The sequence below is a fragment of the Eulemur rufifrons genome, chromosome 30, assembly GCF_041146395.1.
Source record: "Eulemur rufifrons isolate Redbay chromosome 30, OSU_ERuf_1, whole genome shotgun sequence".
NCBI classification, from domain to species: domain Eukaryota; kingdom Metazoa; phylum Chordata; class Mammalia; order Primates; family Lemuridae; genus Eulemur; species Eulemur rufifrons.
Window position 1 is genome coordinate 101,935,407 of NC_091012.1, and position 25,560 is coordinate 101,960,966.

Genomic DNA, 25,560 nt, shown 5'->3' on the forward strand with positions numbered 1-25,560 from the left:
TTCAGTGTGTATCATCGTATGTGTTTTCTTTGGTGTGTGTAAAGGTTTAAAGGTTTGGGTCTGTTACCTTCTTGCGCTGAGACAAAAGGTATGTTCAGGTAGGAAGAGTAGAAGGAAAGAGGAGGCAGGAACTGGCATCTTCACGATCAGAAGGCACGGCTACTGGGTGGTGGGGCTGTCAATCTGTTTGTTAGTCAGCGATGCTGCCAGACTGCTTATCCTCCCAGACTGCTTATCTCTCCGGCCCCAGCCTACAGCCCGGTAGGAAATGGTGGAGAATGAGAAAGGGAGATTAGGAGGACAAACCGGCCTCTTGTGGGGCTGATATTTAGACATTTAGACACGGGGTGGGAGTTGCAGGGGGTGGGGCACAGGGACAGGTCCCCCTACCCCCAGGCACACATGCACTTTCTATTACAGCTTGGGAGCAGAGGTTACTTGGTGGAGGGGTCAGATAGCGAGAGCTGCCGCCTATGAGAAACTCCCCTCCCCAGTCCACTCTGGCTCTGAGCATATTATTATCACAATTTTCCAGATGAGGAAACTGAGCACAGAGCTGTTCAGTAACTTGCCCAACGTCACATGCCTAAGTCCTGTAACCTCAGTTTCCTTATCTGCAAAGCAGCCTTAATAATGGGAACTACCGCATAGAATTGTGGCTTCCAACAATGCCTGTCACATAATCCTTCCTATCATTACCATTACTTGTCTCCAAGACTCCGTCCACCCCTCCACCCACTTTCGTCGCAGAATATTAATAGCTAACATTCGATGAGTGCTTCCCGTGTACCACCGTAGTGAATATTAACTCAGAAAATCCTCACAACATTTAGCATCATCACCACTCCCATTTTGGCCGCCACCAGCCATCGTCCAGTGTCAACCTCGCTCTGGGCCCAGCCACTAGCCCGCCCTTGCTACGTCATCGTGGCGCGCCGCGCGGGAAGCCGCGGGGAGAGAAGACGCCCCTTCCTAACTCCCTCGCTTCCTTGCTTGCTCTCGAGACACCGCACAGCACGGTTGGCGTGGGTCCGGAGGGCTCCTAAGGTGACTGGACAGAGACTGAGGGACCGCGACTATGGTAGCCAGGACGACAGCGGCGGTAGCTGGGGGAGGGGAGCGCTTGAGCCGGAGCTCAGTTTCAAACGGCCGGCTCGCGTGCCCTTCACGCAGGCGCAGTGCAGCGGGCATGACGCCCGTACGCGCCGTTCTGCGGCCCGAGAGCTCGCGAGAGGTGTGGCCCTGCGACATAATCCCCACTGTAGGCGGGATCTGGGCGGGCAGTAGAGAGACCCGTACCAATGGAAAAGAGAGGCTTGGGCACCCGTGGCCCCACTGGTCGCCTGGAATTTGGCGGCGCGAGCCTGAAGCGGGGTTTGAGAAAAGGGCTGCGTTCTGTGAGTGGATCTGAAAGGATTGGCCACGTCGACGGCAGAGGCGGGCAGGGGGCGGAGGCTGGCGGAAGGTGGTTCGGGACTGGCTGCAGGGCCTCGGTGAAACGTGAAGGGTCGAGTCTGGGCGGTGGATGGCGTCTGGTGGAGGGAAAGGGGCAGTCCCGTGAGGGGCGGGATCTGGTGAAGTGAAAGGTACCGGTCCGGCCCGATAAGGGGTGGAGTTAAGTGAACGTTACGGGTGGAGTCGAGGCCAGGGCTGGGTCTGGCGGAGGGAAAGGGTAGGTGATTATCCCGGGAGATAGGCCGGAAAGGGCAAGTTTGCGAGGGGATGGGATCTGAGCGAGGTTTAGAGGAATGAAAGGGTCTGGGAACGGGGCTTGGTAGAGTGGGAGGGGCGGTGATGGGCTGAAAAGGGCAGGCCCTAAAACGGACTGAATGAGCTTGGGGGCTCATTGCTCAGTGAAAAGGGTAAGACAGGGGAAGGGGAATTTGTAAAAGGGGTGGGCCGGGCGCAACCAGGTGGAATGGACACCTGAGTGGAGGGAGATGGCCTTGAGAGAGGAGAAGTTTAGAACGCGGCTGTGGGCAATGGGATGGAATCTAGTATAGGGGGCGGGGCATAGAAAGGGGCAGGAATGTGGGATCCTCAGGGCACACCAGTCCCTTCACAGCCACCTCCACTCCCTCAGATCTCCGGCAGGGGCGAAGTCTCCCTAACCATGACCTCCACCGGCCAGGATTCCACCACAAACAGGCATCGAAGGAGTAGGCACAACCCCCAATCGCCCCCTCACCATTCCAGTGTCACCTCTTCCATTGTCACCTCGGTGAGGCCTTAGACCTGCCCTGATGGGGGGGGGGGGAAGCAAGCCTGCCATGCCCTGGACTCTGACCCTTCTCTCTGATTGGCAGAAGCGAAGCATTAAAAAGGGTGCTGTACCCCGCTCCAGCCCCAATCTAGCAGAGGTAAAGAAGAAAGGCAAAATGAAGAAGCTCTGCCAAGGGACCGAAGAAGACCTAATCGTGGGGCTGCAAGGGATGGTGAGAGGGGCCTGGCTGTGATTTAGCCTACTGTGACAATCAGAACCTTTAGGTTCCCCACCCTGAACAGTATAAGATGTTCCCTATGACTCAGGCCCTAAATGGATCTGTGTCTCACTTTTTTCCCCTGCAGGATCTGAACCTTGAGGCCGAGCCACTGTCTGGCACTGGCTTGGTGTTGGATGAGCAACTAAATGAATTCCACTGCCTCTGGGATGACAGGTGAGGCCAGGTCCTCCAGGCTGTCCCCAAACCACGCAAATACACACACTTAGAGCTCATTAGCAAGAACAAATCCTTTCTTACACCAGCCTGGAGACTGGAGGCAGATGATTTAGGGAGGTGGAGCTCAGCTTGAAAGGGTTCTTCTCATTTAGCCAACAAACATTTATATTGAGTGCCTACTATGTGCCAGGAGTTGGTGACACAAATGTGCTGATCAAGCCAGACAGGGTCCCTTCTCAGGGAGCTGATTGGTGAGTAGGAAGGCAGATCATTAAGCAGCCAACAGCAGTATGAGGTGTTTAATGAAGACAGACATAAGACCAGGGGATTCAAGAGTGTTTAATAGAGGAACCTGGACTAGCATCCAGGGTTCCCAGAAGCCTTCTTTGAGGAAGGGACATTTGTGCTGAAACAGAAAGATTACACCTCCCATTCGCTCTGGTTTTCAAAAGACTCAGGAAATTCTTTTGGCTCTACATTTGAAATGTATTCAGTATCTGACCTCTCACCACCTCCACTGCCACCACCATCATTACTCACCTAGACTTGCAGAGGCCTCCTCACTAGTCCCCTGCTTCGAGCCTCACCCCTATTATCTGTTATGCACAAAGCAGCCTAAAAAAGTATGTAGGAGATGATGTTCTGTTTCTTAAAGTACTTCAGGGACAGATTGTTGCCCTCAAGGTAAAGTCCAAATTCATTCTGCCTCAAAGGTTCCACGTGATTTGGCTCCACATTGCCTTTGTGACCTCATCAGCTAATCTTCCCCATCATTCTCTTCACCCACACCGGTCCCCTTGCTGTCCTTCCAACATGCCAGGCATGCTGTAACCTCGGGTCTTTACCCTAGATGATCCCTTTTCCAGAAATTTCCTACTACCTTCTCCTCTCCAAGCTAACTCTCACATCTCGATGAAATTTTCTTTGCCTGGCTGCTACCCTACCCCCACGCCTCATCTCAGATATTCTCCTAGCCCATGACATTGTTTGTTAATTATTATACTTATGTGTTTATCAGTTTAGTATCTATGTCTCCTATCTCAACCTAAGACTAATTCACAGTGGCAAAAGACTTCATTTACGGAATACTAATTTCCCATCTATTGAGGAGCTAGGGATACAGCAATAAACAAAACAAACAAAAACCCTTGCCTTAGGGGGAAGGTGGAAGACAAACAGTAAACAAACAAACAAGCAAATGATACAGTGCGACAAGGAGAACAGCACTATGGAGAGGCACTAAAGGGGGAGGATAGGAGTAGAAAGTGCAGTGGAGGGGACTCTTCAATTTTAAATAGGATGGTCAGGGCAGGCCTCACTGACATTTGAGCAGGGATCTGACAAGGTGAGGGAGAATGTCATGGAGACATCTGAGAGAAGAGTGTTCTAAACAAGGAGGCCACCTAAAGTCCCTGGGGCTGGCTGCAGAGTACTAGGTTCAGTTGAGGACCAGGGAGGAAACCAGAGCAGGTGAAGCAAAGCAAGGGAGGGGGAGAGTGGTAGGCGATGGGGTGAAAGCGGTGATGGGGCACAGGTTGTTTAGGGCCTTCTGGGCATAGGAAAGACTTTGGCTTTTACTCAGAATGGGTTGGGAGCCTCAGAGGGGCATGATCTGATTAGGGTTATAACCAGTGTCTGGCTGTTGTGTGTGGAACAGCTGTTGGTGGAGCGAGGATGGAAGCAGGGAGGCATGGGAGGAGATGAAATGGCAGCCCAGGCAGGAGGTTATGGTCGTAGCAGTGGCAGTGGCGAGGAGAGAGGCAGACTCTGGAGTTGACAGGAGACAGGGCTGGTGGCACAGTTTTAGGGTGAGCAGCTGTGGAAAGATGGATAGAGAGACATGGTGAGAATGGATGTGGTACTCCCCAGTGTCCCCATACAAATGTGTGACCAGGTATACCCCAAGTCCCACCCTAGCTGCATCTCCCTCTCCCCAGCTTCCCTGAAGGCCCTGAGCGGCTCCATGCCATCAAGGAGCAGCTGGTCCAGGAAGGCCTCTTAGATCGCTGCGTGTCCTTTCAGGTGAGTCCCCAGATGACACTCTAGGTGGAGGGCAGGGAGCTGGCAGGACCTGGGCACAGCCCGTGCCTTAGCCCATGCCTTAGCCCTTTATTCCTCATGTCTCCTCAGGCTCGGTTCGCTGAAAAGGAAGAACTGATGTTGGTTCACAGGTGAAGGTTGGGAGCCTTGTAGGGATGGGGAGGAGGCTGCCCTGGACCATTTGGGGCAAGGCTGAATGCTTTGGGAAGGAATGTCATGGACTCTGTGGCCGGCCTTGGGCAAGTTGCCGAGCCTCTCTGAATCTTGTGTCATTGCCTGTAACATGGGGGCTAGTAAACATAAGTTCCTCAAGAGGGTTCCATGTGTCAGGTGGCTTAGCATGGAACCTGACATATCATCCACCCATGATGAGCTATCATATTTATTACAATCTGGTCGTGTGAACAGATGGTGACTATGTGGACAGAGTGATCAGGGGTCCCCCCAGGGGTCTATAGGTACCCAGAGGAAAAGGCCTGGTGTGGTGTGGCTCAAGGAAAGGTAGCTTGGCAGGGGTGGGGTTATCTGGCCTGAGCTTTAAGAGGAGAAAAAGAATATGCCAGATGAAGACAGGGGCTGAGGGAAGGGAGGAACAGATAGCTGGAACAGTCTGGCCAAAGGCCTGGAAGTAGGATTTGGTATGGCTAGAGCTAGGGAGCAAAGGATATTACTGGAACTGAGGCAGGCTAGGGAAGAAACAGAATGTGTCCTATATCCCAGCTGGTCCCCCAGGTTGACAGTTGGAAAGGCCTGATTTGACCAGGGGTCTGGTGTGTGGACGGCTCAGCTGGGGTGGGGACAGGGCCCTGAATCTCATCCTTCTCTGTGTCTAGCCTAGAATACATTGATCTGATGGAGACAACCCAGTACATGAATGAGGGAGAACTCCGCACGCTAGCAGACACCTATGACTCAGTTTATCTGCATCCGGTATGGATGAGAACTGTGGGGGCAGGGAATGGCAGCAATCCTGGCATCCCCCGTGCCCGTGCCCACCCCATCCTGAGGGAAGCAGCTGAGTGGATAGAGCTGCTCTCTCCCTCACTCCCTCTCTGGCTTTTCCCTGTGTCTCCAGAACTCATACACCTGTGCCTGCCTGGCCTCGGGCTCTGTCCTCAGGCTAGTGGATGCGGTCCTGGGGGCTGAGATCCGGAATGGCATGGCCATCGTCAGGTAGAGCCCTCTGGCATTTAACTTTATACATTTTTTAAAAGTCTTTCTCTTGAATGTAAAATGTATTGGTATGGGTAATATATCCATGTGGTTCAAGAGTCACAGGGTACAAAAGGGAATACAATAAAGTCTCTTTCGCATCCTTGTTGCCCAGACACCTCCCTCTCCTGGGAGGTAGTCATTGGAACCAGTGACTTGTGTGTCTCCCACAAATAGTCTTATTCAAGTAATAAATACCATATTTCATTGATTCTCAGGTGTACATCTTGAAATCCAGATGCATCTTATAAACAGTGGTGTCACAGAATTTCATTGGCAGCATTTTCTGCTTTGATGTCGACATGTAAAATCATGGTCCATTTTATCATCACTGGCATCCTAGAATTGATGAAATGCAGAAGATGTAGTCTTTTCTCCCCCTCCCATCTTTTCAACTACACGTGATGACACTTGACACACTCCCTTCCATACCATGCATTTTTACTTGCATATCTTGGAAGGCTTTCTCTAACAGCATGTAGCTTAGACTCTGGTAGAATGCCATTGTGTAAATGCACTTTAAGTTAACCAGTCCCCTACCAATGGACATTTTGGTTCTTCCCAATCATTTACTGTTTCAAAAACAATGCCACAGCAAATATGGTATACATTTATAAACATGTTATTTCACCCTTTTTGTTATATAGGTCATGGGCTAAGTCCCCGTAGCAGAATGCCTGGGTATGAGAATGTATGCATTGACAATTTTAATGAATATTTTCAAATCTCCTTTGGAGAGAGAGCAGTAGATGGGGGGCGGGGGGTGGGGATTTGAGGGCTCCAGTTACTCAGTTCCTGGCATATTTACAAGCATCAGCATTAGAGGAGTTGGCGGCCCAGGATTAGGGAGCAGGGGAGAGTCCGTCTCTGCAGAGGAGGACCCCCCCTAATCTGTAGCCTTTCTTGTTTTTCCTAGGCCTCCTGGACACCACGCCCAGCACAGTCTTATGGATGGGTATTGCATGTTCAACCATGTGGCTGTGGCTGCCCGCTATGCTCAAAAGAAGCATGGCATCGAGAGGTCAGCAGCAGAGGACACATGTGATAGGGGTGGCATAGGGTGGGGTTTCCTAGTCTGGGTTCTTCTCCCAGATTCACCTTGATTCCCTCACAGAGTCTCCTTTCTCTCCCACTCACAGGATTCTTATCGTGGATTGGGATGTACATCATGGTCAGGGAACACAGTTCACCTTCAACCAGGACCCCAGGTATGCCCCAAGTCCCACTCTAGGTGCTACACTGCCGGCCACCTCCCATCCTTACAGGCCCACCCAGAAGGGTCAGGAGGGAGGAGAAGTGTTCATATTCACTGGGCCTGCCCTGAAAGGAGGATCTGTGCTGCTCTATGTGTCTGCTGCCTCCTAATTTCATCCTGAGGCAGGGACTGTTGGGTTCCCCATTTTACAGATGGGGGAACGGAGGCTTACAGGTTAAGAGGTCACACAGAGAAGAATTAGGAGAGATGGGATTTGACCCACAAATACTTGAAGATTTTGTTCACCAATTTACCCTTGAATCGGAGTGAACCTCAAATTACTACTTTATTTTTTCTCTGATTATGGCAATTCTGCAAAGTGTTTGTTTCATTTTTTTTTTTTTTTTTTGAGACAGAGTCTCACTCTGTGGCCCAGGCTAGAGTGCCGTGGCATCAGCCTTGCTCACAGCAACCTCAAACTCCTGGGCTCAAGCGATCCTCCTGCCTCAGCCTCCCAAGTAGCTGGGACCACAGGCATGCGCCTCTATGCCCGGCTAATTTTTCTTTTTTTTTTTTTTTCTGAGACAGAGTCTCACTTTGTTGCCCAGGCTAGAGTGAGTGCCGTGGCGTCAGCTTAGCTCACAGCAACCTCAGACTCCTCGGCTTAAGCAATCCTCCTGCCTCAGCCTCCCGAGTAGCTGGGACTACAGGCATGCGCCACTATGCCCGGCTAATTTTTTCTATATAGATTTTTAGTTGTCCATATAATTTCTATTTTTTAGTAGAGACGGGGTCTCGCTCTTGCTCAGGCTGGTCTCGAACTCCTGACCTCGAGCGATCCACCCGCCTCGGCCTCCCAGAGTGCTAGGATTACAGGCGTGAGCCACCGTGCCCGACCCCGGCTAATTTTTCTATATATATTTTTAGTTGTCCATATAATTTCTTTCCATTTTTTTAGTAGAGACGGGATCTCGCTCTTGCTCAGGCTTGCTCAGGGTGAACTCCTGATCTCAAATGATCCACCCGCCTCGGCCTCCCAGAGTGCTAGGATTACAGGTGTGAGCCACCGTGCCCAGCCCAGTATTTGTTTTATTTTTTATTTATTTTTTTTTTTTTTGAGACAGAGTCTCACTCTGTTGCCCAGGCTAGAGTGAGTGCCGTGGCGTCAGCCTAGCTCACAGCAACCTCAAACTCCTGAGCTCAAGCGATCCTCCTGTCTCAGCCTCCCGAGTAGCTGGGACTACAGGCATGCGCCACCATGCCCGGCTAATTTTTTTTTTTTCTATATTTTTAGATGTCCATATAATTTCTTTCTATTTTTAGTAGAGATGGGGTCTCGCTCTTGCTCAGGCTGGTCTCGAACTCCTGAGCTCAAACGATCCGCCCACCTCGGCCTCCCAGAGTGCTAGGATTACAGGCGTGAGCCACCGCGCCCGGCCTCGTTTTAAAAAATTAAATAATGCAGTGAGTTCTCCTATAATTCCCATCACCTCAAAACTACCTGCTGAGAATTTAGGTTATATTCGTACAGATTCTTTCTATAGATGTATGAATATTCATTACTGTCATTATTAACAACACATTGCCTAATGCAATAATCCTCCACATGTTCTTCGGCAACTTGATTTTTTCATTTAACAGCATATTGTGCGGTGGCTCACGCCTGTAATCCTAGCACTCTGGGAGGCCGAGGCGGGTGGATCGCTCGAGGTCAGGAGTTCAAGACCAGCCTGAGCAAGAGTGAGACCGTGTCTCTACTAAAAATAGAAAGAAATTATATGGAAAACTAAAATATATATATAGAAAAAATTAGCCGGGCATGGTGGCGCATGCCTGTAGTCCCAGCTACTTGGGAGGCTGAGGCAGTAGGATCGCTTAAGCCCAGGAGTTTGAGGTTGCTGTGAGCTAGACTGACGCCACGGCACTCACTCTAGCCCGGGCAACAGAGTGAGACTCTGTCTCAAAAAAAAAAAAAACAGCATATTGTGGACACCTGTCCATGTTAGTGCCTCTAAAAGCATCTCATTCTTTGTAGTATTCCATTGTATGACTGTACCTCTGGTTGCTTAACCCTGGGACATTCAAGATGTTTCCCAGTTTTTGCTATTACAGGCAATTCTGCTGTGAATAGTCTTGTAAATATCTAATTTTGCACTTCTCTGAGTATACCTGTACAATGAACTTCTAACAGTGGAGTGCTGGATCACAGGGTCAGTGTACTTTAAAGTCTGGTATATACTTCGAGACTTCCCTCCAGGAGGGTACCAGTTTCACTTTCCTGCAGAAAGAGTTTGAGCAAGTCCTTGCCATTAGGGGACATTGTTAAGTACAAGTTGAGTATCCTTTATCTGAAATGCCTGGGACCAGAAGTGTTTCCGATTTTGGATTTTTTCTGATTTGAGAATATTTGCATTATACTTACCAGTTGAGCATCCCCAATCCAAAATCTAAAGTGCTCCAGTGAGCATTTCCTTTGAGCGTCATGTCAGCACTCAAAAAGTTTCAGATTTTAGAGCATTTGGGATTTTGGATTTTCAGATTAAGGATGCTCACCTGAGACCGTGGGACTGGGATCCCGATCCAGGAGAAGCCAGTTTCTCCAGGCTCCTTACTCGGGTCTAGAATAAAATTTTAAAAAAAGAAAAAAAAAAAAAAAAGGATGCTCACCTGTAGTTGTTGTTTTATCCAGCCTTCTATCTAACTGACTGCAGAGAATCCACTTTTCCTCTACAGATCCTGAGCTCCTATGGCCCCTTATCCAATCTAGTTTGGTCATTCTCTAGACGTTGCCTTATTGTTTCCAGCATTCCAGTTGCTTTTCATTCCTTTCTGAGTAATCTGTTTTTCTCTCTGCAAGGGTTTAGGTTCTTTTCTTTATCCCTGGTCTTAAACTTTCACCCCAACTCCCTCATTCTACTTCACAGTGGGTAGATATTTTGCATCTGAAAACTCATGCCTTTCTTAAATCCTTGGAAGTTTCCTTCTACTGAATCTTTGAAAATTTCTTCTCCTTTGTTTTCTCTGTTCTCTCTCTTTCTAGGACTCCTCTTAGTTAGATGTTAGACCTCCTGGGTTGATCTTCTGTGTCTCCTACTTTTAATCTTGTGTTTTTCTTTTGCTCTGTGTCCTGGGAGGTTTCTTCAACTTTATCTTTAAGCCTTTCTGTTGAATTACGTATTCAAACATTCTTTTAATCTCTAAAAGCACTTTCTTCCTCTCTTTCTATGCCCTGTCATTCCTGATCTTGTTTTTATCTAGTACTAATTAGAAGTGCTTTAAGTTTCTTCTCTTCTCTGAATTCTGTCTCTTTATTCTGAGGCTGGTTGAATTGTTTTATCTTGGTCCTTCTCTTTCATGCTGGTGGTTTTCCTCAAAAGTCTAGCAATCCTTATTTGGCTATTTATACCCAAGAATGAAGGACTGTTGTAGGAGGCTGTCATGGGACTACTCTGCTGTGGTGTGTATTGGTCTGTTTTCCTGAAAGGCATTTCCCCAGAATGGGGACAGGGAATGTCCCCTGACAGGTCTAAACTTTAGAGAGTGTGGGCAAAGACCTGGGCATTATTAGATGGGATCCTGCCAAATGCCAGAAAAAGGGGGCCTCTTCTTTGGGGTGACCTCTCTTTTCCCTCAGCCTTGCCAAAGATGTGTCTGTTTAACTTATCTTTTCCAATCTAGCTTTGGGCTTTTTTGGTCATCTCTACTGTTTTATTGTGGGTTTTTTTATACTTCATTAATTTTTCTGTTTTTGTCCTTATAGTTTCCTCTTCTGTTTTTTGTTTGTTGGTTGGTTGGTTGGTTGGTTGGTTTTGTGGGTGGGGGGCGGTTTTGAGACAGAGTCTCACTTTATTGCCTGGGGTAGAGTACAGTGGGGTCATCATAGCTCACTGAAACCTCAAATGCCTAGGCTAAAGCAATCCTCCTGCCTCAGCCTCCTGAGTAGCTGGGACTACAGTCACACGCCACCATGCCTACCTAATTTTTCTATCTTTCATAAAGACAGGGTCTCAATATGTTGCTTGGGCTGGTCTCAAACTCCTGGCCTCAACCTCCTGAAGTGTTAGAATTACAGGCGTGAGCCACTGCACCTGGCCTCTGATCTTTATTTTGTTCATTTCAGAATTTTGGAATTGAATGCTTCAATATAAATCAATTCTTGTTTCATCTATACCTTCACCCACTGCCCTCCACCTGTTTCATGTTGAAGTTAATCCTAGATATCATATAATTTCTTCCGTAAATATTCCAGAATGCATCTGTAAATATAAGGACACGTTTTCAAAAAGCATTACCAATCAGAGTAATATGGTGTCTGTCTCTTTAAAAAAAAAGAATTATTTCAGTATCATACCTGAGAAAATTAATAAAAATCATTAATATCATTAATTGTTTTAATAAATGTTACAACTGTGTGTTCTTCTGTGGATACACTATTGACTACGTACATGGATATGAAGAATTGTAAATGTATTCAAACAACCTTCCTTGTGAATAAGAATGTATAAATGAAAAATAAATCTATCCATGCCCCTGGATCTCCCAGCTCCCCATTTCTCAGTCTCTTAACGCCAGCAGCAGGGAGACAAATTGGACACTCCTTAAAATGCTGTTATAAAGACAAGAAAAACAAGTGAACTAAAACTAAGTAATTAAAAGCAGCAAGTAAGTTTGGTGAATTGGTCAATCAGTGAATTGGCTCTTCAAAATGGATTTGAGGGCAGGGCAGTGGCTCACGCCTGTAATCCTAGCACTCTGGGAGGCCAAGACAGGAGGATCGCTCGAGGTCAGGAGTTTGAGACCAGCCTGAGCAAGAGCGAGACCTCGTCTCTACTAAAAATAGAAAGAAATTATATGGACAGCTAAAAATATATAGAAAAAATTAGCCGGGCATGGTGGCACATGCCTGTAGTCCCAGCTACTCTGGAGGCTGTGGCAGAAGGATCCCTTGAGCCCAGGAGTTTGAGGTTGCTGTGAGCGATGCTGATGCCACAGCACTCTAGCCCGGGCAACAGAGTGAGACTGTCTCAAAAAAAAAAAAAAAAGAATGGATTTGGTGTGCACTGACCTGGATCTGTGCTTGATTTCTCTGGAAGAAAAACCTCAGGTGTTCTTGGGTGCCCCCTCCTCCTGCTCAGCACGGGACAGGGGCCCCTGGAGCCTCAAAGTCTACTTCCAGAAATTCATTGACATCTCTTGTTGTCTGACATCCTTTTCTCCTATTCTCTTTCTGGGTTGATACTTGTTTGAAATTCCTTTATTGGCTTTTGACTGGGGTGGTAAAAGAGCAAGGAGGTAAACCTGTGCTATCAATCTACCATTTCACTCAAAGGTGGTCAAAACTTTTAAAAAAAAAATCTCCTTCAGTTTGCTTTATAAACTTAGTTTCCTTGGGTGCTAGTTCTTCTGGTTAACTCTGGTGGTTCACTTGTAGAGTTGGCTTTCTTCAAATGTTTTAATTATTCCTTTCTTCCCCTAAGGATAATTGTTATGTTCTACTCTTCCTCTAATGTTTTAAAACCAATATTTGTCTATCAGTATAAAAAATAATATAACCATCCCCCACTTACTCAAGACCAGAACTTTCACATGTTTCATTCCCCAATTCTAACATATTTTTCTGGCCAGGCGTGGTGGCTCACGCCTATAATCCTAGCACTCTGGGAGGCCGAGGCGGGAGGATCGTTCCAGGTCAGGAGTTCGAGACCAGCCTGAGCAAGAGTGAGACCCCCCCCCCCCGTCTCTACTAAAAATAGAAAGAAATTATCTGGACAACTAAAAATCTATAAAAAAAATTAGCCGGGCATGGTGGCGCATACCTGTAGTCCCAGCTACCAGGGAGGCTAAGGCAGAAGAATTGCTTAAGCCCAGGAGTTTGAGATTGCTGTGAGATAAGCTGATGCCACAGCACTCTAGCCCCGGGCAACAGAGCGAGACTTTGTCTCAAAAAAAAAAAAAAAATAGTCCAACATATTTTTCCTCAATTTTAAGAATCCTTTTATATCAATTGCATTAAATTTCACGACTACATTATAAACATTTATTAAAATGTGACCCTTAAAGTTTGTCTAGGTTCATTGCTTTCCACTATTTCTTGCATTTTCCTAAAAAAGAAAAAAGCTGGTTTAGATCCTTTCCAGAAGAAGGCGAAGGATAGGTGAACAGATAGATGGATGGATGGACAGGTAGACAGATGGACTGATGGATGATAGGTTACTCATTTTTCTTCCCCCCACCCATCAGAATTAAGCCTTCCCACAACCCCCTGCTAGGCTTTCTGTCAGAACATGCACATTATGTCCTTTCAGTATCTTGTTTTGCATGTCGGTCCCTCTCACCCCCTGAGCGCTCCCTCTCTCAGCTATAAAATAGAAGAAGTAGTAGAGGTGGCCTGCAAGGCACTGGGAAGAAGAAACTGCCCCCTCACTGGCTTTATGGCAGCCCCAGCCAGCACCCACTCCACCTCCACACACAGAAGAAATCTCACCCCAGACCCTGGGTCTCCCCACCGCCTTCAGGGAAATCACTAAGCTCCCCAGCCTGACTTGAGGCTCTTTGCAGCCTTAGGCTCCCCCCAGCTAAGAGCCCCATACCTCATGTGGGCCTGCAATGTCACAGGCTTTGTCCTGCTATTGCCTTGGTCACAGGGGCAGGTGGTGGTCAGACGTGATCTACAGTCCTCCACAGGGTCAGGAGCCCCCAGGGCTGGGACAGATCCAAGAGCTGAGCCTAGAATTGAGTGGGCACCAAGGGGGCAGTGATGTTTGCTGAGGGAGGGGTTCCGGTGGGAAACCAAATGAATGAGTGAGTGAGGTAATAGATAAATAAATGGAAGAATTAATGAATGGGAAGATGAATAAATTGGTGACTGAATAGAAGGGTAAATTAATAGAAGAATGGATATGGCCGGGCACAGTGGCTCACACCTATAATCCTCCCAGTCTGGGAGGCCAAGGTGGGAGGATCACTTGAGGTCAGCAGTTCGAGACCAGCCTGAGCAATATAGCGAGACCCCGTCTCTACAAAAAATACAAAACTGAGCCGGGCATGGTGGCACATACCTGTAGCCTCTAGATACTTGAGAGGCTAAGGCAGGAGGATCACTTCAGCCCAGGAGTTTGAGGTTGCAGTGAGCTATGATGATGCCACTACACTCAATCCAGCCCGGGTGACAGAGCGAGACTCTGTCTCAAAAAAGAAAAAAGGATTAATGGGGAAATTAATGAATGAGTGGTTAAATCCAGGGAAACAAGCAGTTGAGTAAACTAGCAGCTATGTATTGGGGGTGTCTGGGGGTATTGCCTCTCTTCTCCAACTCCCTGACCTTTTTTTTTTCTCTGTCCCCAGTGTCCTCTATTTCTCCATCCATCGCTATGAGCAGGGCAGGTTCTGGCCCCACCTTAAGGCCTCTAACTGGTCCACCACAGGTTTTGGCGAAGGCCAAGGATACACCATCAATGTACCTTGGAACCAGGTCAGTGTCTGCCCACCCTCTGCCCCCAAAGTGAGGCCCAGGCCTGCCCTCCCATCAGCTCGGGACAGGCAGCTGAATGTCCTCCATCATGCCTCTGTGTCTGCAGGTGGGGATGCGGGATGCTGACTACATTGCCGCTTTCCTGCACATCCTGCTGCCAGTCACCCTTGAGGTCCTGGGGGGTCTGGGGTGTATTGGGGGGAGGGGTGCCATTGAGGGATGGGCCATGATGGCAGGTAGCCTCATATAGTCCATTTCCCCCTCAGTTCCAGCCTCAGTTGGTCCTGGTAGCTGCTGGATTTGATGCCCTCCAAGGGGACCCCAAGGTAAGGCAGGCTCCCCGGGATGGCAGGTGGGCAGAAGGGGCTGCACAGAGCCAGGCTGACCCTGCATGTCCCCCCAGGGTGAGATGGCTGCCACTCCAGCAGGGTTTGCCCAGCTAACCCACCTGCTCATGGGTCTGGCAGGAGGCAAGCTGATCCTGTCCCTGGAGGTGAGTGACTCACCTTGGTCTCTCAGCCTGTGGGTCCTGGAGGGCTTAAGAACAGAGCTTTCAAGTCCAACAGGAGTTCCTGGCCCAGCATTTCACTTACTAGCTGGACAACTTTGCATTAGTCACTTCACTTCTTTGTGCCTCTGCTTTCCTTCTGTAAAACGGGCATAATCATAATGGTAATCACCTCATATTATTGTCCAATGAATTAAATGAGATCACCCTCTCAGTTCCTTGTTGCTTGACATGTAGCATGAACCCTAGTATTATTTTATTATCATTGTCATGATTGTGATCCTTATTCTTCTTCCCTGGTAACATCTGTTCCTTTCCTGACCCCTATCACAACTCCTTCCCCCAGGGTGGCTACAACCTCCGCTCACTGGCTGAGGGTGTCAGTGCCTCGCTCCACACCCTCCTGGGAGACCCTTGCCCCATGCTGGATTCCCCTGGTGCCCCCTGCCCAAGGTGAGCCCAGCTGGAGGAGGGGAACAGCAGGAGCGTCACGGCCCACCCAGGGGCCATTTCATCACTCTTTCCCCTGCCCTGCCCCCCCAGTGCCCAGGCTTCCCTCTCCTGCGCTCTGGAAGCCCTAGAGCCCTTCTGGGAGGTCCTTGTGAGACCAGGTAGGAAATGGGGGGCTGGACATGGAATGAGCCATGGGAAGAGACTGTCTTCCAGACCCCGCTGACTTTCCTGGGCCACCTTGGTACGGGAGGGTCAGGCTCTCTCTCTCTCCCTGGGCCCGGGTTCCAGGCCTCCCACCCCTTTTTGTGTTTGGGTCACCTGAGTTCCAGAGTATTATGGGGATGCAGATAGAGAGAGTAGGGTGAATATGACTTCCCGTTGTAGCTGAGCCCATTGAGGAGGACAACGTAGAAGAGGACGACATGGAGGAGAACGAGGTGGAGGGAACTTGGGAGCCCCCTGTGCTCCCAATCTTGACGTGGCCAGTGCTGCATGCCCGCACAGGGCTGGTCTATAACAAACTCATGATGAGTCACTGCAACTTATGGGACAAGTAAGCAGCCAGAGGGCTGGATAAGTGGGTGTGGGGGGTCCCCCCCTCCACAGGCACTAAGCCCCTTCCTCTGGTTTGCCCCTACTGCTAGCCACCACCCCGAGATGCCCCAGCGCATCTCGCGTATCATGTGCCGCCTGGAGGAGCTGGGCCTTATCAGCCGCTGCCTCGTCCTGCCCATGCGGCCTGCCACCAATGCTGAGCTGCTCACCTGCCACAGGTCACACCCCCCCCTATGCCTACGGTGGGTGGGCTCCCAGGGCTGTGAATGGGGTCTCATGGGCTGGAGCCTGGGTTCCCCACCAAGGAGGGAGAGCTACTGCCAAAAAGAGGTGGGGCCAGGCCTCCTCACTTGGCTGGGTGCCCTCTTTGTGCCTTCAGTGCTGAGTACATGGATCGTCTCCGGGCCACGGAGAAGATGAAATCCCGGGAGCTGCACCGTGAGAGCTCCAACTACGACTCTATCTACATCTGCCCCAGCACCTTTACCTGTGCGAGGCTGGCTGCCGGTGCCGCCTGCTGCCTGGTGGAGGCTGTGCTCTCAGGAGAGGTATGTCCTCTGGGGTGGGGTGTGGGCCTGGGGAGAGGAGGTCCTGGGTGAATGGGAAGAAAGGGCCACCTCCTGCTCATGGAGGCTCTGAGAGTGCCGGAGAGAGCCTGAGGAAAGGGGGTATGGGGAGGGGTCCCTGCTCCCGGGGAGAGGCAGGGGGCGCTAGCAGCTGGGGTAGTAGCAGAGGGGACAGGAGAGAGAGAAGAGAAGAAAGGAGGGCCAGCACTGGCAGAGGGCAGGCAGTCCGATCTTCACTTTCCACTCCTCCCCAGGTTTTGAACGGTATTGCTGTGGTGCGCCCCCCAGGACACCACGCTGAGCAGGACGCAGCCTGTGGTTTCTGCTTTTTCAACTCTGTGGCTGTGGCTGCTCGCCATGCCCAGGCCATCAGTGGGCGTGCCCTGCGGTAAGGGCTCCCTGGGGACCCCCAAATTCTGATCCTTGTGGGAACCTGGACAACCCCCCAAGCCCAGTGCTTACTCAGCAGTCCCCGTGGTACAGCCCCCAGGACTTTCCCCAGAAATGAGCAAGGGTCCAGTCACCCAGCACTTACCCAGAAAAGTACCATGGATGGAGCCTCTCAGTGCTTACCCAGATAGGACCCCCAGGTTGTGGCACCCAGGCACTTATAAAACAGGATCCAGGGTCCCCCTCCAGCATTTCCGGCCTCTGACAGAGCCCAGGTCCAGTCCCCAGTGCTTATTCCAAAAGACTCAGGATCCAACCCCCAGCATTGGCCACTCAGCACTTGCTCTGGAGCACTTAAGCAGGAGTGCTCAGGCCCTCAGGACTCAGGATCAGGCTTTATCCTTAACTGATAGGACCCAGAAGCCTGATACCCAATGCTTTCCCAAGAGACCCAGAGTCTTGCCACCCAGCAATAGGTGCCCCTGCAGACCCCAGGGGTCTAGCCCCAGCCTTCTCTCAGGGGGCAAGGATCCTGGGTTACCGAAGAACTGTCCCCTCCCCAGGATCCTGATTGTGGATTGGGATGTCCATCATGGTAATGGAACTCAGCACATGTTTGAGGATGACCCCAGGTGAGGGGCTGGGGCTGGGGGCAAGGGTGTGGTTAGGGAGGTGGGTGAGCCATGACTTAGGGGTGCTGGGGGCCCCTAACCAGCCATGGCCTCCTTCCCACCCCATCTCTGGCAGTGTGCTATACGTGTCCCTGCACCGCTATGATCATGGCACCTTCTTCCCCATGGGGGATGAGGGTGCCAGCAGCAAAATAGGACGGGCCTTAGGCACAGGCTTCACTGTCAACGTGGCCTGGAATGGGCCCCACATGGGTGACGCTGACTACCTGGCTGCCTGGCATCGTCTGGTGCTTCCCATTGCCTACGAGGTATGGCTCAGGATGAATGTGATATTCCTATGCCTGCCTCCTCAACCCTGTGTGCATCTGACTGCTAAGTGACTGATCATATGAGACAGGCTGTGGGTGGCTGTAGTGATGGCTGTCAGGGCAGAGGGTTGACTGTGATGGCCTTGCATATTTGTCTGACTGTGCATGGGTGGCCAGGACAGCCTTCTGTGTACATGCAACTGTGTATGCAAGTGACTATCTCCTGTGGGTGCAACAATGTGCATGTGTCCACTGTGACTGTGTGGTGATGGCATGTGTATGATTGTGACTGTGCATGGTGACTGTGGATCATTGTCCCCTCTGAGAAACTGTGTGTGCGTGTATGTAGGTATGCATGACTAGTGTAGATGTGTAATCCTGGTTTATATGGGAATGTGATTGTGTGGGGATGTGTGTGGCTATATGTGACCATCTTCTCTGTGTGTGTGGCAATTGCGTTATCATCTTCTGTTATGGAAATGTGCATGTGCCTCTCTTTGGCACCGTATATATGAAACCCTGTGTCTTGTGTGTGTGTCCCACAATTGACTCTGGGGTGCGTGTGTTTGAGAACATATCTCTGTCCCTCCGTTTCTCACGTCACTATCTCTTGACATTTGGGTCTCCATGTCTCACGTCTCATAACTGTTTCATGTCTCTGTCTGTCCATTTCTAGTGTCTCCAAGTCTGTAAGTCTGTTTTGTGTGCCCATGTCTCTGTTTCTTGTGTTTCCCCATCTTCCCCTCATTATGTTCAGGTCTCTGGTCTTGCATCTCTGTCTCTCTGACCTGCATCTCCATGTCCCTGGGTCTCTACCACTTCCTGCCCACCATAGCCCCTACCCTCATGCCTTTGCATCTCTTCTCTCCCTGCCTCAGTTTAACCCAGAACTGGTGCTGGTCTCTGCTGGCTTTGACGCGGCACGGGGCGACCCCCTGGGGGGCTACCAGGTGTCACCTGAGGGTTATGCCCACCTCACCCACCTGCTGATGGGCCTTGCCAATGGCCGCGTTATCCTTATCCTAGAGGTAACTTTCTCTCAGTCCCTCTTCCCATGATGGGAGGGTAGTTTGGAAAAGTTGGTTGCATCACTCAGGGCAGTTTCCCAAAATTTCCTTTGAGTGTCTCCACCTGGATTGTTGGCACATACTAGGCATTAATAATAATAATAATACCAGCTTTAATAATAATTAACAGCTTTAATCAAGGGCTCACTGTGTGCAAGGCACTCTTCTCAGCACTTTATATGTATTATTAATTCATTCTCTTGGCAAAGCAGCCTTCCAAGCAGGGTCTGCTCACCTCATCATTTTCCTCTCTTAAGATTAGGGAAACTGAAGCCCAGAGCAGTGTAGTGACTAGCCTGGTCACTCATTTACTAATGGCAGAGCCAGGGCTTGAACCCCTGCAGCCTGGCTCCAGGGTCTGTGCTTTCTACTGCTACCTGAACTGCCTCTAACAAGTTCCAGAGACAAAGTAAATTCACTGGACCTTTTGTAAATGACTCAGTACCCTGCCCCCTGTGCCTCAGTTTCCTTATCTGTAAGATGGGGCTGGCTAACCATGGAGGAGTACCTGACATATGGTAAGTCCTGTGTAAATGCTGAGTCTTGTTACTGTTACACATTGTTCAGACATTAATTTAGCCCTCTCAGATAGCCCAGGTTCAAACCCCCAGTGCTGCCTCTTCAGCTGTTGTGACCTTAAACAAGTCATCTAACCACTCTGAGCCTTGGTTTCTTTATTTGGAAAAAGACTGGGGTTCCTACGGAGTGTGGAAGAGGTCAGGACAGCAGTCTGGGTAGAGAGAAAGACCAGCTGTTCCTGTACCGGGTCAGGGCAGGGGCTTTTGTATGGGTTCACGGTAGACATCTTGTGCAGGTCAGGTCAGTGGTTACTGTATGGTGTGAGGCCAGAGGTTGCTCGACAGCGTGAAGATGGATTTCTGTATGGCACAAAGGCGAGTGCCTGTACAGATTGAGCACCTGTGGTTGTGAGGCTTAAGCGCATTAGTATGCATGAAGTACTTAAAATAGGGTCTGGGACACAGCAAACACCTAATAAATGTAAGCTGTTACTAATGCTATATCAGCATTGTTATCTTGCACTTTACATCACAATCTACCTCCCCACGACAACCACCTCACAAAACAGGTGCTGCCCATCTGACAGGTGTTTCTACTCATGTGTTCCCAGTACTTCCCACCACTCCAGACTTGCAGGGCTGGGGGTGGGGGGAATTGGGGAGGCAGGACATCTTGCCCTCCAAATTCCCTGATGAACCCCCACCACCCCTTTCCCTCCCCTTTTCCTTAACAAAGGGTGGCTATAACCTGACATCCATCTCCGAGTCCATGGCTGCCTGCACCCGCTCCCTCCTTGGAGATCCACTACCCCTGCTGGCCCTGCCACGGCCCCCACTATCCGGGGCCCTGGCCTCAATCACTGAGACCATCCAAGTCCATCGCAGATACTGGCGCAGCTTGCGGGTCACGAGTGAGTGGATGTGGGGAATTAGAGGCAGTTGGGGGACTCAGGGAAGGAGGCAGGAAAGGGGATAGCACCCACACTCAAGGATCTCCCTCCATGGTTCCAGAGGTAGAAGACAAGGAGGCACCCTCCAGTTCTAAGTCAGTCACCAAGAAGGCACCCAAACCAGCCAATCCTGGGCCAGCTGAGGGGATGACCACACCGGAAGAGAAAGTTCTGGAAGCAGGCACGGGGACAGCCACCTCAGCATTATCTGCGGAAGAGTCCACCCCAGGCCAGACTAAGTCAGAGATAGCTGTGGTGGCGCTCACTCAGGACCGGTCCTCGGAGGCAGCCAAGGGGAGAGCTGTGCTGGGCCAGACCACCGCAGAGCAGGCTGTGGGGGGAGCCACTCTGGACCAGACCACCTCGGAGGAGACTGTGGGAGGAGCCACCCTGGGCCAGACCACCTCAGAGAAGGCTGTTGGGGGAGCCACGCTGGACCAGGCTACCTCAGAGGAGGCTGTAGGAGGAGCTTCGCTAGACCAGACCACCTCAGAGGCAGCCATGGAGGGAGCCACCCTGGACCAGACCACCTCAGGGGAGGCTATGGGGGGTGCCCAACTGATCCAAACTCCTCTAGCCTCATGCAGAGACAACCAGAACCCCCCAACCATACCTGTGCAGGGAGCCACACCCCAGATATCCCCCAGTAAGCTGATTGGGAGTCTCAGGACCTTGGAACTGGGCAAGAAATCTCAGGTAAGGCCCACCACACCCAGGAAGGGGGAAGAAGGGGCCCAAATCGGGCCTTTCTGATACATCTTGTGCTCCTTGTATCCAGGAAGACCCAGACTCTCAGACCCCAGAAGAGGAGAGCCTACTCGGAGAGGCAGCTGGAGGTCAGGACATGGATGATTTGATTCTGATGCAGAGATCTGGGGACCTTACTGGCACTGATCAGGTGAGCTCAAGGAGAGGCTGGGACTATGGCTTCCTTCTCTTGCCCATTTGTGTCTCCATTAGGAGCGTGTGATGTAGGAATATGGAATGGGGAGATGATGTCCCCAGCTTACTTAGTTTCACCCACCGCAGGCCATGTTTTATGCAGTGACACCACTGCCCTGGTGTCCCCATTTGGTGGCAGTATGCCCCATACCTGCAGCAGGCCTGGATGTGACTCAACCTTGTGGGGACTGTGGATCACTCCAGGAGAACTGGGTCTGTCTGTGTTGCTATCAGGTATGGAGCAGAGAAAGGGGATGGGGTGAGGTTGGCCCTCGAGCAGACTACAGGTGGGTGCTGACCCCCACCTGACACTTACACCCCAACCTCAGGTCTACTGCGGTCGTTACATCAATGGCCATATGCTTCAACACCACAGAGACTCTGGACACCCACTGGTTCTCAGCTACGTTGACCTGTCTGCCTGGTGTTATCATTGTCAGGCCTATGTCCACCACCAGGTGGGCCCTGGGCAGATCCTTTAACATGTGCACACTCACCCCTACATGCCCCTTCTTTGATGGGATAAGGGGAGAACGCAGACCCCTCTGTATGGCTGCCTCGTGTTATTTTGTATGGGGCAGGGGCTGTGGGCTAGTCCAGGAGCCAGAGTGGTTGGGGCGTAGAGTGGGGGCAGCCTTCTGTCCGAGGTCAAGGGGTCCTCACTCTCTCTCACCTACCCTGTTCTTCCCTCCTCCTCAGGCTCTCCTAGATGTGAAGAACATCGCCCACCAGAACAAGTTTGGGGAGGACATGCCCCACCCACACTAAACCCCAGACCACCGCGCTCCCTCTTCTTCACCTCCTGAGGCCCAAAATAGACCAGCCATAGTTCATTCCAACCTGTCCCTTGGATGAGGGGTAGCCTCCCACTCCATTCCATCCTGAATATCCTTTGCAACTCCCAAGAGTGCTTATTTAAGTGTAAATACTTGTAAGAAGACTACAATGATCACTTGGATGATCAGCTGTAGATCTGTCCCTGCCCACTGCCTGCTCGAGGGACACCACTACTCCTCCCCAGAAGGAAAGGGGCGCAGCTCAGTGGCCCCAAGACGGGGATGATATCATGAGGGTAACATTGGAGGGAGGGGGGTCAACAGGCAGGTATGGCAGGGTTGCATATGTAATAAAGGATGACCTGTTACAAAACCTGAAGTCTTTTAACTTTGAGTAGATGGAGAACCCCACATCCCTGGCCAGCCAGGCCAATCAGTAACGAAGGAATACGGGAGTGGGTCTTCATCAGGTTACCCCCCTGCCCATCCATTGCCCCAAAAGCTAACTGAAAATAGAGCAGGCAGCTTGACTGGTTCCACTGGCAATAAAACAGTAGAATCCTTGAGGAAATGAGTAATTGTCTTAGAAATAGGGGCCTCACGGCCAGTCCCAGCCACACCCTAGGCTGAGAAGACAGAAAAACTAGCAGGAAGTAGCCTCACCAGGCCTCAGTTTCCCCAACTGTCTCATTGGCCTGATTGGGGACAGGGTGGGAAGTCCAGGTTTTCCTTGGATGTGGTGGTCATAGGTACCTTCTTGGGGTAATGGGTAGCTGCTATTGACCAGAGGTGGGAAGTTGGAGGACAATTATCCTCGGCCCTGACTCCCTTGAGCTGCCAAAGCAATTCTCATCCGGGCTAAGGTTTCCAGGCCAAGGTTTCTGGGCCTTTTCTTAATGGCCGCTTTATGGTGCCACATTGACCACCTGAGCCCCACTCAAGAAGAAGTGGAATAGGGAAGAGCAAGAGAGTGTCAGCCAAACCCTTTTAAGAGCCCCCTGGATACCCCACCCAAGAGCCCCTGATTACACCTCACTGTTCAGAGCTGTGCCTGACTGCCAAAGCTGCAAGGGAGTTTGGGAAATTTTTAGCTTGACAAACCACCTCAGATCAGGTAGGTTCCTTCAGCCCTGACAACTCTTTCCCTCCAAGAACAGGCACGATCCAAAGCCGGGTTGAGGCACAGGCTCCATGGCCTAAAAGAGATTCCCCACAGAATGGTTCCCAAAAGTCTGGCCATCCAGGGCAAAATCTGACACACACCCCCTACACACGGACACACACGCACAAACAGGAAATCCCATCCCAAACAGGTGCCAGGCCAGGGAGAGGCGCCACGGGGCCCAGCACACAGGAGGTCTGGCCGCGGGGCGCGCACGTGCCTGTGGGCGAGGGGCAAGCAGCTAGCAGGGTCCAGGGCGTGACCCAGCGCTTGGGGCAGGGGCGCGGCCCGCGGTGGGGGGTGCGGCCGAGCGGCGGGGAGGGCGCTGCGCATGCCCACTGCCCGTGCCCCAGTCGCCACCGGGGGTCTGGGGAGCCACTTCGCCCCCAGTCAGTCCTGTGTGAGCTGCCGGCCGCATCCCAGCGCACCCGCCTCTCCCAGGACACAGGTGAGCGGGCCGCCCAGGCCCCGGGATCGTCCCGCGCCGGCCGTGAGGGTGTGAGGGTGTGAGGGGACCCTTCTCCAGCGCCTCCCCTCCTCCTGGGAGCGCAGCCCCTCAGCGCCTGGCTTTGTGAGGGTGTCCGAGCCGGGCGGGAAGCGGGGCCGCCTCACCCAGACTCGGGATGTGTTGAGAAAGGGCAACTGGGCCACACTCCTAATACTAAGCCCAAAGTTCAGTCACGGTTCAGGGGTCCCCTAGCCACCTCAAGCGTTACCCCTCACCTGGCTTCGTCAGGGAGAGCGCGACCTGGCTGGGGAGCCCAGGCTGCCCCGATAGCCGGGCCCCGGCCCTGAAGCGCCCGCCACCACAAGTGACCCTGCCTTACTAGAGAGCACAGGGCTGGGCTCCCGTTCTGTGGCGTCTCTCGCGGGCTGTGTGACCTCGGGCCAGTCCCGGTCACCTCACTTCTCCGAGCCTCGCTACTGCGCGCGGGTAAAGCAAGCATCGTGACGAGACCTCGGCCGCCCCGGGGTGGGTGGCAGGCGGACGGGGTGAGGGTGGGCCCGCAGGCGACCACCGGGGTCGGGCCTGCCTTCCTCCTCATCCTCACAGCCCTCCTCACGGGTCCCCTACCCCGCCCGATGGAACCCCAGCTTTCCAGCCGCGCGGGCCACAAACTCAGGAGTCGTCCGTGACCCCTTCTCTGCCTCTCAATCCCTAAAGATGGCCGGGCTCGTCCTCCCTCAGAATATACCAAAATCAGCTAGGTCTTCTCCCTCTTTCTGTCCCCAAACAGATAGAGTTTAGGGACTCTATCCCCAAACCCAAAACTCTATCCTCTGCATACGTCTTATCCTTGCCCCCCTCTTTCTGGGCAGCATTCCCAGTGACCATTTTCAGCGATCCCTTGGGGTTGGGGACCCCGCAGCTGGATCCCCACCTGAGACCTTGCCCCCCCACCACCACCTGTGGAGCCCACCATCTGGCCCAATCTGCCTGTGGTCCCCAGCGGGGGTGTTTTGGTAACTAAGCACAGGTGGCTATTGTGGTGCATTTCCTGAGCCCAAGGAGCTGGAGGTGCATTCAACAAGTTAATGAGGATGTGCTACTAATAGCTAGCACTAATTGAGCACCTGGTGTGTGCCCATCCTCTTCTAACTTGCAACTTCCTCGTTCCTTATCTTGTTATTGTCTCCTTCACACTGCCAGGATCTAATCCTCACAAGCGCAGCGGTGTGAGTCTGTTTTGTTAACTGCCATACCACAATGTCCAGCACGCGGGAAGTTGTTGAATGTGTGAATGAGGATTAAATGATAATTAAAAACCTTAACATTAACCGAGCACCTTCTGCAAGCTTACCACCTACTCCTAAAATATATTTTACTTATTTATCTTGTTTGGTGTCTGTCGCCCCGACTAGAATATAACGTTCATGGGGGCCAGGCTTCGTTGTCTATTTCTTGTCCACCTCTATGTCCTTGCCACACAGCAGGCTCTCAATAAATACGTGTTGAGTAACTAATAAAGACTAAATTCTAATGATAATGGCCAGCACACTGCATGATTTATATATTTATTTGGTTGACTGTATGCTCTGTTTCCCCCTTTTAGAGCATAAACCCGCTTTTAGAGCATAAACGCCCAGGGGCTGGGAATGTTTTGAGCACATTCTGTCTCACAGGTGCTGGGCTGGGCTGGGGTTCAATGGTGAT

At 51.3% G+C, this 25,560-nt stretch overlaps 1 protein-coding gene across 5 annotated transcripts; it reads left to right on the plus strand.

The window, feature by feature from the left end:
• Nucleotides 1-956: 956 nt before the first annotated feature.
• Nucleotides 957-22,513, plus strand: HDAC6 (histone deacetylase 6). 5 transcript variants are annotated; one of them, XM_069463013.1, is made up of 29 exons: nt 957-1,047; nt 2,084-2,221; nt 2,307-2,435; nt 2,569-2,657; nt 4,598-4,682; nt 4,791-4,831; nt 5,534-5,630; nt 5,776-5,873; nt 6,829-6,933; nt 7,052-7,120; nt 14,452-14,578; nt 14,685-14,750; nt 14,845-14,904; nt 14,982-15,071; nt 15,433-15,539; nt 15,630-15,697; nt 15,924-16,092; nt 16,184-16,312; nt 16,474-16,642; nt 16,915-17,048; nt 17,614-17,682; nt 17,798-17,990; nt 18,869-19,018; nt 20,312-20,486; nt 20,587-21,221; nt 21,304-21,423; nt 21,555-21,701; nt 21,797-21,925; nt 22,167-22,513. In XM_069463013.1, the coding sequence occupies exons 2-29, from the start codon at nt 2,114-2,116 to the stop codon at nt 22,233-22,235; spliced, it is 3,627 nt and encodes a 1,208-aa protein (XP_069319114.1). In that variant the 5' UTR covers nt 957-1,047; nt 2,084-2,113; the 3' UTR covers nt 22,236-22,513. The 5 variants fall into 5 exon arrangements, with proteins under 5 accessions (XP_069319114.1, XP_069319118.1, XP_069319116.1 ...); XM_069463017.1 differs by lacking the exon at nt 957-1,047 and adding an exon at nt 1,377-1,397; XM_069463015.1 differs by lacking the exon at nt 957-1,047 and adding an exon at nt 1,491-1,586.
• The last annotated feature ends 3,047 nt before the right edge of the window (nt 22,514-25,560 follow it).

Bases quoted from the DNA above. Each gene is read 5' to 3' on its own strand.
- HDAC6 (XM_069463012.1), top strand. From the start codon at position 1,830: ATGAGCTTGGGGGCTCATTGCTCAGTGAAAAGG. The intron at 2,658-4,597 runs GTGAGGCCAGGT...CCCTCTCCCCAG, and splicing joins CACTGCCTCTGGGATGACAG to CTTCCCTGAAGGCCCTGAGC. The intron at 15,540-15,629 runs GTGAGCCCAGCT...CTGCCCCCCCAG, and splicing joins CCTGGTGCCCCCTGCCCAAG to TGCCCAGGCTTCCCTCTCCT.